The 12,566-nt window shown below is 39.0% G+C and overlaps 1 protein-coding gene across 1 annotated transcript in view; it reads right to left on the bottom strand.

Moving 5' to 3' along the window:
* The window catches only part of LOC306827153 (dynein axonemal heavy chain 8-like), a 32,494-nt gene that overhangs the window by 7,224 nt on the left and 12,704 nt on the right, over positions 1–12,566 (bottom strand). The window contains exons 36-72 of the mRNA XM_079348822.1: positions 12,362–12,515; positions 11,992–12,155; positions 11,542–11,644; positions 11,182–11,286; positions 10,795–10,956; positions 10,156–10,380; positions 9,873–10,045; positions 9,593–9,771; positions 9,327–9,514; positions 9,161–9,247; positions 8,983–9,090; positions 8,767–8,901; positions 7,688–7,849; positions 7,293–7,539; positions 6,861–7,102; positions 6,513–6,653; positions 6,198–6,429; positions 5,964–6,106; positions 5,729–5,863; positions 5,524–5,646; positions 5,194–5,407; positions 4,996–5,105; positions 4,738–4,901; positions 4,463–4,655; positions 4,249–4,371; positions 4,031–4,161; positions 3,453–3,606; positions 3,184–3,348; positions 2,474–2,700; positions 2,248–2,366; positions 2,043–2,146; positions 1,722–1,898; positions 1,415–1,582; positions 1,065–1,280; positions 692–829; positions 473–600; positions 88–259 (exon numbers count right to left, since the gene is read on the bottom strand). Coding sequence (XP_079204948.1) covers positions 88–259; positions 473–600; positions 692–829; positions 1,065–1,280; positions 1,415–1,582; positions 1,722–1,898; positions 2,043–2,146; positions 2,248–2,366; positions 2,474–2,700; positions 3,184–3,348; positions 3,453–3,606; positions 4,031–4,161; positions 4,249–4,371; positions 4,463–4,655; positions 4,738–4,901; positions 4,996–5,105; positions 5,194–5,407; positions 5,524–5,646; positions 5,729–5,863; positions 5,964–6,106; positions 6,198–6,429; positions 6,513–6,653; positions 6,861–7,102; positions 7,293–7,539; positions 7,688–7,849; positions 8,767–8,901; positions 8,983–9,090; positions 9,161–9,247; positions 9,327–9,514; positions 9,593–9,771; positions 9,873–10,045; positions 10,156–10,380; positions 10,795–10,956; positions 11,182–11,286; positions 11,542–11,644; positions 11,992–12,155; positions 12,362–12,515 — 5,911 coding nt within the window. The remainder of the gene's footprint in view (positions 1–87; positions 260–472; positions 601–691; positions 830–1,064; positions 1,281–1,414; positions 1,583–1,721; positions 1,899–2,042; positions 2,147–2,247; positions 2,367–2,473; positions 2,701–3,183; positions 3,349–3,452; positions 3,607–4,030; positions 4,162–4,248; positions 4,372–4,462; positions 4,656–4,737; positions 4,902–4,995; positions 5,106–5,193; positions 5,408–5,523; positions 5,647–5,728; positions 5,864–5,963; positions 6,107–6,197; positions 6,430–6,512; positions 6,654–6,860; positions 7,103–7,292; positions 7,540–7,687; positions 7,850–8,766; positions 8,902–8,982; positions 9,091–9,160; positions 9,248–9,326; positions 9,515–9,592; positions 9,772–9,872; positions 10,046–10,155; positions 10,381–10,794; positions 10,957–11,181; positions 11,287–11,541; positions 11,645–11,991; positions 12,156–12,361; positions 12,516–12,566) is intronic.

Raw genomic sequence — 12,566 nt, 5'->3', positions numbered from 1 at the left:
AACACAAGTACATGTCTATTAGATTACCACAATAAGAACTTCTTAGCAGCAAGCAGAGAGGTTAAATGATCACATTGTTGTTCTTACAGTGGGAGGATCTACTAATGCTGAAATGAGGTTGAGGTCTCTTGTATAAGGGATTTTATGTTTCACAAGCTCCGCCTTCCAAATGTCCTTCAATAACATGTCACGGAAGTTCTGGTTGAATGGCCCACAGTAAGATAGGAAGCCAGTGAGCTGCAGAACATCACCAACAAGTCTGCATGAAAAACAGAAGAAACTTTTCTAACACTTGTATGAACAAAAACAAGCAAATGTCCACTGTGACAGACAGCCCCATTATTGCCGTCATTGTGACTATTGTTAGTATTACTAGAAGCACAGTAATGAAGTATTTGTTGTGGTAAAATAATAATAAGTATAAATATGACCCATGCTTTGTGTCTCTTTGAACAGTTTTCTTGAAACCCACCTGTTGATCTGTGACTTAAACTCTTTGCTTTGCTCTGTCCAGCGAACCTTCTCTCCACTAAGTCCATCAATAAGTGCAGATGCAGCCTGCATTTTGTTTTTACACTTTTCAGCGTCGTCAAGCAAGTCCTGTGAACATGTCATTTTGCATGATAAAAAAATAATTTTTTAGATGAAAGGAAGCTTGTTTTTAATAAAAAGTTTTCCTATTTAAACCCACTTGTTTCTCCTTCATGGCTGCATCACATTTGGCTTTTACTTTGTCAAACTCTGCTTGCTTTTCATCCAGCAGGGCTTCGGCCTGGGCCAGCTCATTATTTGCCACTTTTGACCGGCCTTCCTGAATAGCCAGGTTCGCCTGTGTACATACAAGTGATACAAAAGCTCACAAAACCACAACATAAAGCAGGCAGCACAATTCCAAGTTCAATTCACATTTTATAATGCATATTAATCTAAAAAGTGAATTGTGATCAAAGGGTATCATTGTTTGTTTTTCTTTAACATATAAAGTCTATAATCTATCTAATATTCCACTAGGCTATATATATATTGCATGAAATATAAGTATCAAGTTAAAAAATGGACTTCACCTTGAGTGGTAGCACTTCTTTATTGATCCCAAAGAATGTAGACATGGCCCTGGTCCATGCCAGCAGACCCGCCACGTTACCACACACTTTCTTAGCGTTTTCCATCGTGTAATCTTCCATGTCAAAGTAAGGTTTCAGCAGTTCTACAACTTCCTCATTAATTTTATCTTTTGGGAACTGCTGGAGGGACAGCAGGAAACCGGCGGAGCCAAAAAGCTTCAGAGAGAAAATGAGAGCCACATGTTAACAACTGTCATCAACTCCATAGAAAACAAATAGTGGTACTCTTGAAATGGGATGGTTGTGAGTATCTGGAGGGATGTCTAACATCTGTAAAGTAAAATGTGCACCTTCTGTGCCTCTCCCCATGAAGGCTTTAGACAAGGTCGTTCGGGATCCATAGTGACAGTGTCTAACTTCCTTTGAAATAATAGCAGGCAAGAATCCATAATTCTCATGATCAGATGTGGAGGCTTGGCCAATTTTTTTACAGTAGCAATGTCAGCAGGCTTGATAGTCTGCAAAATGTCCAGTAAATAGAAAATGATCATTAATGTTCAGTATACAGTATATAGTAGAACATTGGGTAGTGTACTATGCATGGTGAAAATACTGTACGTTGTCAAAATTCAGTCAAAGAAGTGACACAAATCTCACATTAAGAGCAGCTTTAGCCTCCTCTAAAGCTGGCTTTGCAGCCTCCAGTTTTTCCTCTGCAAAAGCTTTCTCTTTCTCAATTCCATCCACAATTTTCTGGGCTCTATCCTTCACAATCTGGACTTCATTCTTAACTATAGTAGCGGCTTCAGCACTCACTGTCACCTCTGCCACCACCTTTGAGAAGGCAACAAGCACATTATCCAAAATAAACACAATGACTCACATTTGTAAATTATAAACATGTAAAAAAAAAAAAAAACTACTAGCCATCTACCATTTATCCATGCATGAGTAGCTGCAGCCTGATTTAGTTTTTACCTTGTCAGCTTTGGCAGATGCAATAGCCAGTTCTTTTTCCTTGACTTCCAGATCTTTGGATAGTTGAGCCACAGACTCACTCGCCTCCATAAGTTTGGACAACCCTGAAAATCAGTAATGATTGAAAAGTTGTCCACTTATCACATATAATTTGTACTGTTACTGTACTTACTGTTTGTGTTAGCCTTACTGCTAATTTGCTTACCAACATTCATGCGCTCTGCTAGTGTGTTAATAAAGTTGTGCTTATCAGAGTAGAGTGTTTTGTAACCATTTACAAAAGAGAGGTAGGATTTTGGGGTGACATGAGTTCTTCTTCGGAACCTGTAGAATAAAACATTGCACATGAATGTGATTTAAGTCAGGGGGAAAATATGTAGGAGCATTTACAATGTGACAGAGTGAGCATTGGCCAGATTTGTATGGTATACCTTTCAAAGTAGCTTTCGCAGGCATCAGATACTTTGTCATGATATGCACCCATGGTAGTCACAACAGAAAGTTTCACATCAGCAGAACACACCATTGGAAAATCTGACAAGAAATAGTTGGATACAGCCACGAGGGCCTCTCTTGGCCAAGGAGTGAACCAGTCCATCGTGCACCCAGAAATTAACCCTGGAAACTTCAGGGACCTCGAACGAAACTTTTGCCCCACCTGTCAAAAAGAGTGGATGCAATGTCATTGGAGAGAGCATGATCATTTACAGGCATAAATGAAACCCAACTAACACTGAATATTGAGCAGGTCTAGTTAAAGGAATCGATTCATCAATGCACTGCAATGATTATTCTCATAATTCAATATCAAGTCAGGGAAATCCTGGGATGTTTTTTTTTTTGGAGGGGGGGAGGTTGTGATGACAACTCTCTCCACTGGGGGCACTGTGAATTCAGGACAGGCACAATAGTGCACTTTAGAGTGTACTGTTTTATTCTTTGTGAAGGAATAATGCAACAATAAAATACTTTTTCTAATCAGTTTGTTCTAAACTTTTAGAAACAATGCACACATTATTATTTAAGACACATCAGAAGGTTCTGTGAGTAGTCATCTGTATGTCTTATGAAATTAATGTTAAGGCATATCGAATCAAAATCAAAATTAAATCGAATCCTGATCCAAAGAATCCAAACCTACTGGTGAGAAGCAAAGAACAACGTGTAAGTTCTTTCTGGATCTGGATATGAAGAAGTCATAAAGATTGTCAAAAGTAGGTGGAATGCGAGGACACTCCTTTTTCATGACAGGGATGAGGTTCTGGGTGATCTCTTGCATCTCATCTTTGGGAAACAGGTTTGAGACCTGCACACAGTTCATTGACACGTTGTTTAAAACTTGGCTAGTTTTGAGAAATGTTGCATTAAAGACATGAGATGTTTACTGTTTAAGTCAAATGATGTCCTCACCTCTCCAGATGAAAGAACATTGTTAAGGTATTCTAAGAAGGCCTCATCTTTTATTTCATTATCTGTAAAGATGAAGGTGATGCCTTTTCCATCTGCCCCAGCTGTCTTGTACAAAACCTTTAGGTCATCCATGAAATTACTTATGTTGTATGTTCTAAAGAGAAAACAAAGCTGTGTTGAAAACCATGGATTGCTTTTTAAACAAAGAGAAGCTATATTTGCACATATTAAATAAGAATATGAAACATAACATTAATTATAACTCAAAAACTCCAAAACAAGTTGATCACAGTACTAAAAAAACAACAACAATGGGACAAAGTGATTCAAAGTTAACATCAGGTTCTTTCAGAATAAAATCTAACTATTGATTCTGAACAGTGAAGTCAAAGGGGATAAGATGATGTGGCAGTAGGCTGCTAAATTTGTGGAATTAAAGTGGTAATATACTTTTAATTTTTTTTTTTTTTTTTTTACACATTTTCATCCTGATCATTTTTACTGCATGGCCTTTTACTTCCAAGTTGGTTTAGTGACAGTGGGGACATTTCATTTATTGTATTTATTCCAGTTTTTACCTGGTCAGTGTTATCTGAAAAATGTTGTATCCAGCTATGTACGATGCCAAGCGTGTCAAGCTTTGTTTTCCTGATCCTCCCACCCCTACGAGCAAGGCATTACCGTTGTCGGTTCGAATGATCCGTGAGATCTACAGGAAGGCAAATGTCACATACATCAGAATATCTTTGGCTTACTTTATAGAACGGGCCTCCATTGGATTGGCTTTTAGATTTACCTTGACGAGATGAGTCATGGCATCCTTAAAGAAAACCAGATCCAGGCTGGAGCCTCTCACAACTTCATTGTGCTGAGCCTGATACATCATCAGCTTCTCTGATAAGAACTCAAAACTTGGCACCTAGGAGAGTTTTGTTTTTATGAGATGATGTTGACAGTGTTTGCAGCATCAAAACACAGATCTTCTAATAGCCTTAACAACACGTTCATACAATTTCATAAATTTTGGGGGCATCGAAACAGGCATCATCTTCTTCTTCTCCAGTGGGCTCAGGAGCATCTCGCAGGAAGTCAACAAAGTATGGCTCCGGGTGCACTTCTTGAACAAGACTGGTGTCAACATGCTCTTGGATCACACTATTGATGGCATTTTCAAACCACTCTCTGTCCTCAGTGCAAATGAACCTTAAGACAAAAAAAAAACAAAAAACGCTGAGCCTTGTTGCAATATTCTTAAAAGAGGAATTACAGTAACCAAGTACAGTACCTGTCAGCAATCACCCTTGTACTTTCACACTTGAAAAGGGCCAAGAGAGTAGTGATATCTTTACACTCCTCAACTTTGATGTTTAACATTCCTTGCCAGATCCTGGACAAGTCTCTCAAATTGAAGATGTAATGGAACTTGCTTGGTGTGGGAAGCATTTTCACCTTGAATGGACAATTATCACGACAGGTCAAGTCTTGATCAGTCAAATCTTTACCTATAAACACGTTCCTATCATATCTAAATATCAATAATAACCTTTGTCCGCTGCCATAAAATCCTCCCAGTAGACACAAGACATTTTATCAAGTCTGATATTTCAGGGGGAAAATTCCTGCATGGATGAAAATATCCACACCCAATTACACCTGCAGAGAGAAAGAGCACAAAGCATGAAGTGTTTTTATACCAAAAAAGCTAAATGGAAAAATAACAATTTACTTTAGAGACAGCTACCAAAGATCTTATCGATGGACGTGTTGGATGGCAGAGTGCAGTTGAAGACTGTAAACTGTCTTTTCAGCCTTTGTGGGATGTCATTTCTTCCACCACCTGGGTGAATCATGGCAGCAAGTACCTGTACATCTACAACAGTGGTGAAGTCTCCAGGCTTGTCCAGATTGTACATTCCACTCATTTCCATCATCTGCCGTACAATCTCATTGGTGATCTGATTGGACAGTAACATATAGAAGTTACTGGAATTTCACATAAAATATTCACTCTCTACACACAGGGCACACTCATACACATATATCTATCTATGAAAACCTTCTGTATAAACACCTGATCTCCCCATTCATTGACAATAGGCATGTTGATGTCATCTACAAAGACAGTCATCCTGCGTCCTCCTGGAGGTCCATATGTGCTGCCAATTCTTTTCTCAATGTAGCTTTCCACTGTTCTCTGTAAAGGCAATCAAAGGATGTCCACTCAAAAATTCTGAAGCCTTTAAAAGTCATGGATGCAGATCATAATAAATATATACCTGAAACATAATGGGTTCTGTTGCAGAGGAGAAGTTCAGGGATTTGAACAGGTCGGTCTCTGGGTCATATTTCTTGGTGTAGCCTTTTATCATTACTGTCTTGGCTGTTCCTTGTTCACCAATAAGCAGTACAGCCTAAACACACACGTAGTTTTCATCATTCACAGATAACCTTCAACCCACAAAAGTAGAGATAAAAACTACTGTTATACTTTAAAAGACACATAATGATGACCTTGCGTTGTTTGGCAATCGTCTCCAGAAGGAAAGACGTCCTTGTGTTATCCACATTTGGCACAAGAATGGAGGCGTAGTCTGGCACATGGTCAGTTGGATAGACATACTCCCCCACATGGTTGTTCCAATGACACCATTCACCTGAAACAAAGACCAAACAAAGATTAACCAGACATCAAGCAATCACTTAAAAAAGGCAAATGAGGGGTATGTAAGTGTTAGACTTCTGTACCGTTTTGGTTAACCATGTACTCAAACATAGTCTCTCCTGGCTGTGTTTTAGGCACATCAATTTTGTTTTCATGATTACAAATGTAAGCCTCCAGTTTGTCCCTATCCTCCAACTCCAAAAGGGCTCCCAGGCTCCACATCAGGCAGAAGACAAAAAGGCGTTCAAGGTGTTTGTTATCAACCAATCCCCCTTTGTCCTTAGTTGGGATGAGGCCTTCCAGCAAGTTCACAGACTGAGGGGGGATAGTATTCAAATAATTCAATATTTTTCCACAACAAGATAAAAATTAGATAAGATAGCTTTCACAAAACACACCTGCATTATATAGTTGCACTCCAGGAGGTCCATTTTTGGTTTCAGGTTGCGCTTCACATGTAAGTAAGCGTCCTCAAATATCTTCAAATATAAACTCATTATGCTTTCTGCCTGTTCAGTATTGCGCTTGTAAGCCCATCCCTACAACATTAAATTGAGGACTTCACATAAGGACTTCACAGTAAAATAAACATTCATTCTTATCTTCACACTTTCTCCAAATTGCTGATCTTGAATTTCTCTCAGGATCAATGACCTATCTATCTATCTATCTATCTATCTATCTATCTATCTATCTATCTATCTATCTATCTATCTATCTCTCTTGATTTAACAGAACAACTGTACCTGAAGAATAGGTCGCCAGCTGAGAGCTGAGGAGCTCATGAAGACCATACCCACACGTGACACAGTAGCAGGAGAAGCATTATCCATGTTGTGCACCTCAAACACCAGCTTGCAGGATGGAGACATAGTTATACGGTCACCATTAGCCAGGGTCAGCGTTTTGTTATCATCCAACACAGAGTTGAGGTTTTCAATCCATATGGCATCCACCGGGCCATCCAGCACAATCCATATGAACTCTCCTGAAAATGTCAACATTAACGAGTGAAAGATTTAGTGTAATTACCATCCAGCAACATGTGTCATAGTCCTTTTTTGAATGATAATATATAATATATGAATGCCTCTCTGTTACAGTCACTTTCAGAAAAAGGACACTTGTAATATGAATATGAAAGTTTTAGTTTAAATATTTCTCAACCTGTTACAAACCTTTCTTGGCTTTAAGTGTCCTCCTCCAGAGAGTGGAGAAGATCCCATCCGTCCAATCATTGGTGGCTACGTCAAGACGACCAAACATCTGTGGTGCAGTGATTGCTTTGGGGTTCATGCGCAACTCCCTATGTGGGCTCCCACACTCAGTCATAGCTCGCATCAGAGTATTGATGACCGTTGTCTTCCCCGCTCCACTCGGGCCCAAAGTCATCAGGCCATGGCGTACTCGTGAAGACTCATAAAGCTGACAATGAGAGTAAGACAGCCTGAACACATTTTTCAAACAACACAGATGTGTTGTTCAGAGGACAGTAAAACATTAATAAAGGGTTTTACCTGAACATCATCAATACAAATCAATTATTTATTAAAACATTAATAAAGGGTTTTACCTGAACAAGCTTCAGGTTCCATGGTGGATGGTTGATGAGGCCGGCAAGCTTCACTTGGTGGTCAACAGCAGCTTGAAGTTCAACGTATGTGCTCCCATCCAGCTGGATACCAGGGAACAGGTCATTGATCAAACTTTTGAAGAGTGGCTCATCCTCATCAACCTGAAACATAAGGAATGATTCAGATACACATTATCTTTTGACACAGTGAAACACCTTTTAATGTTTATTATACTCTTCAGTCTGGAGAACTATAGCCTCCGTACATGGAGCACACTAACCACTCACTGAACAGCATTTATAGTCTTACAACATCTTTTGCTATTTTTCACACTGGGAAAAAAGTCTTTATATTTCAAACAGTGCTTCATCTTTTCTCTGTTCACTCTAACTTTGTCTCCTATCATGCAGGTAAATTCTGGTGGTGGCGTATGAGAACCCTCAGTAGTTTAGTTGTCAGGGACCATGTAGAACAATAAAATTAATCTGACAAAGAAAAGATGCTTCGTAACAGATTATAGCTAATTTTCATCTGCAGTGCCCGGGCAGGTCAACACAGAATACATACTGTATGCAGTACCTAATTCAAGTATGTATGCAGAATACATACATACTTGAAATGCCCCCCCGAGGACAAATAAATAATCTTTTTGAATTGAATTGAATATACGATACAATAAAACAAAATATATTGCTTCACATTTGTGATGTTATAACCTACTGTATTATGTTGCTGTAAACATAGACACTGTTGGTACGCTACTGCTGGGGAAAAATAAGGTTATGTGCTATGTTTGCTCCAACAGCCATAATTCCTAAATGCATGCACACCGTGAAAAGAGAGGATGTGATAAAATATCTCTATTCATGGAGAAGCATCTTGATTTGTATTGATGATGTTAAAATACTCTGTTTGAGTCAAATCCAGCTCAGGAAGTCATTATAAATCATAAATGTCTTTTTGTTTTTGGTGGATCCAAAAAGCTGATCTGATCTGTGATCAAAATCCATGATCAGTGATCAGAACTATGGGATCTGTAACACCATTATTAGGTGGTCACAGTGAGCTCCTGTCATACCAGTTTAGAAAGATTCATGTCACGCAGCACTCTCATGACAGTGCTGGACTCTGAGTCATTAGGCCGTGCTCTCTTACTGGCCCCGAGTGTTCTTAAAACAGAGAGGATGTTCCTCAAGCCAAAATCATAGTGGACCTGAAACAGAAAGGAAGCTGTATGTGAATAAGCTTTAAGTCATTTAAAAATATGAATAATGTGTGGCCAAAAGCTTCTCGCCTGTTTTGTAAGCTGTTCTTCACACAGTTTGTAAAGGACAAAGAACTTCTGGGCTAAGATGACATTGTCATTGAATCCACAGCTGGCCAGTTTTACTCTCATGATGATCTGCAAAACACAGCAGTGAATCAAGTTGTTCGATATGAGTTAAGCTTAATGAAATCTAGACTTGACCCACCTGCCTGTCTGGTACCATCATAGACACGGTCCTGAACTGGACTTTTAAATTTTCAGGAAGTTCCTGACGACCAGCATATCCAGGGTTCTAGACATGGGATGATGATGTATTAGCTTCTGAATATTCAGTGTATATTTGTAGATTCCTTTGGATTCCTGTATCCTACCATGGTAATAAACAGGCCAAACTCTGGATTCAGATTCACAACATCTCCATCAGTAAAGATGAAAGTGCTTTTGTGTTTCTTGCGTGCCACCAGAACAATGTAGATCTGCTGAGCAGCTACTGAAAGCACCGGCAGGTCGATTCTGTTGAACTCGTCAAAGCAGCCCCAAGACCCCGACTGCGCAAGGCCTGAGGTAAAAGTAGAACATGAGATAAACAACACTCTACAACACAATGCTAGAGGAGTCAGTTCATCCTCTGGAGTACCTTTGTAGATTCTTCCCAGTCCTCTAAAGTCCATCTGGTCAGAGCAGTTGAACACAACCACATACTTGCCGAGGCAGCGACCCATGTCTTTAGTGGTTTCCGTTTTCCCAGTGCCAGCTGGCCCTGCAGGAGCTCCACCCATGCTCATGCCAAGAGCCTGGGACAGTGTGATATAACACCTGTTGATTAAAAAGACAGTGATTCGGAGAGACAACTTACAATGTATAAAAAATGTATTTTATCTATTTTAAAACACAAATTAAAATGTCCCATCTCTTGCCTGTCAGTCAGGGGGGTGATGACCAGACGGTCAGTACAGCCTAAGAACTCGTTTTGGTAAATGAAGTCGACATTAGTTATAGACACAAGGACCTTATCCAGGTCGTCCTTGAAGTAAAATCTGCTCTGCTTCAGCCATTCAAAGTCAGTGAGAGATTTCACACGCTTTTTTACCTGAGAACAAACAAGAGCCACATGATTATGTTACTGAAATGACAATAACTAGCTAATAGAATAGTGATAACAAGCCACGAGAGAAGAGAGATTTATTTAAAGAAACCTACCAGATCATTAAATATATCACTTTGGTGCACATGGATTGTGACAAGTGTCTCATATTTGACCCGGTCAAACTTGCTCAGATCATGGGTTGTTTGTTTAATTAGGGTTGTGAGTAGATCTAGGAATCTCTTTTTGGTGTAAGGCATGATCTCCCTGTCATCATCTGCATTCTGCAGTGCCTCCTCTGCATCTCTTGTCCAAAGCATTTGGATCCCCAACAAGCCAACCTGAAAGAAAGCAAGTTCAAAATGATAAACTAAAAAGATAAATGTCATAAAATGAATCTGTCAGCAACCGTTTTGCTGCCCCAGTTACTTTGGAAGGCAGCAAGAGGTCCTTTTGTTTAGCTTTGGTTTGAGGCATGAGGCCATATAACTTGATGGTTTGACAAAAGCATCAATTGTTCAGTGTGTAGCAGTTTAATCAGGACACGATTAAGCCTTTCCTCAAACAAGTGATGAGTGTTTAAAACCTCTTTCTCCCTTTAAGAATCTGCACAGAGTTGAGGTCACAGGTTGAACAGTTGATTCTATGAGGTTCTGACTTGTTGCACATGGGTCTGAGTGGTACTAAGGTTATGCATAAAAACGATGTCCTAATTTCCAAAAACAAGTCATTGTACTAAATGAGTTCATTCTGACCTGAGCTTGAAAGGTGTCAAGAAAAGGGAGAAGGTCAAAGTCTTCATCGTTGATTTCTAGACCTGAAGCTTTGATCACAGAGTGTAAAGAAGCCTGTTGCTGTAACAACAGCTCCCCAATCCAAAGCTCCACTGGTCCGTGTGCTATTACAGGAACGTCCAGCTGAAACCACAAATACACACTTACTTAATTATTGTTTACTTGTCATCAGAACATAAAAGCAGTTCATAAATAGTTGGTCATTTAAATGCAATATGATGCTTTAGAGTGGATTCAACTTAATAATGTACAACATAAATAAATCAGCTGCAACAATGTGCCTTATATTAAAAGAAACATGTGCAACATGACCACATTAACACTGCAAATGTCATTACATTTACATACCGGTAACTTCTCTCCCTCTTGTGAAATGACACACAACATCCTGTTGTAGTCTGTAGCATGAAACTCCACTTCATTGACATTGTCAAACACTCCAAGTAGATGTGACTGAAAGTAAAGCACGAGTAAAATTAGTTATTGGTCATTTTTGTCTCACAAATAACTCAATATGACAACTACAAAAAAATCCTTTGGAATTATGTTAAGATTTTTTTTTTCTCACACTATATTAAATTAAACATTACTGATAGTATATGTAAGTTGGGTCACATTCATATTTGTATTAGTTAGACATATTTGTCCCCACATTTTAAATGATTATGTTGCCAAACTTTGTGTTACAGTTTCCAAGGGTGCCCTCACCTGGATTGTGTGAGAATCACTGGCTTGTCCAAGTATTTCCAAGAGGGATGGATCAGACACAAAGAAGAAGCGTGGGAACAAGAGCCTCTTTTTCTCCAGGTACCTGTTGAGTGTTGAGTGACATCATTTCCAGTGTGACAATCATCAAATAAAAAACAAACACATGCTAATGACTGTGGTGATGAAAGTTAAATGAAAAACTTTTAAATAAAGTGCAAATTGGTTATTGTTTTTAAATGAGGCTGTCATAGTACACCAACATTTTTCAGACATATATGTAAAGGAAAAGCATCCATTTGTAGCAGCGTTGTCCTTAGTTATACACGTTAGACAACATCACAAGCTAAAGATACTTGAAGAGTTTAGATATAGGTTTTTTCCAGCCCAACTGATGTCTTTTTTTTCATTATTAATTAAATTTAAAAAAAAAAGCTTTTGACAAAGCTTTACCCTGCGAGAGATTTTTGACAAAACTCCAGCTGTTTCTGGAGATCTGGCAGCAGCTGTCCCAAGATTGGGTCCCCCGTACAGCACTCCACCACATTATGGACCTTCTGGGCCCGCTGCATGATCGTGATCCAGGACTTGTCAATGTTTTGAAAACGCTTGGCTTCCTATATGGAGAAAAAGTATTTTGGAATGTTACTGTAGTAGAGTTTAACATTATCATTTTGTTATCAAATAGTGCATTAATACACAACTGTGTTAATTCTTGATTCTGATTGGCCAACTACACACAGCAACAGTCTGCTATCCCTTAATAGCGGACTGTTGAATGATGAACGAAGTTCATTAATCATTATTTCTTACTTATCCATACCTGTGGAAGGTCTTTGGCGATGTCACCCCCAACAAACACAGCCTCCAAGTAGATCCAAAGGTTTTGGACAATAATCCACTGTTCTATCACATCAGATGATGTTGAAAGTTTGCTCACCCAATCATTGATTTCTGTTTTGTAGTAGGCACTGTACCTGTAAGGAAGAGAAGGACATACAATACAGTAACTTCCTGAAGATATACAT

Source organism: Symphodus melops (genome assembly GCF_947650265.1).
Source record: "Symphodus melops genome assembly, chromosome: 7".
Lineage (NCBI taxonomy): Eukaryota > Metazoa > Chordata > Actinopteri > Labriformes > Labridae > Symphodus > Symphodus melops.
This window is presented reverse-complemented; position numbering and strand designations above follow the sequence as displayed.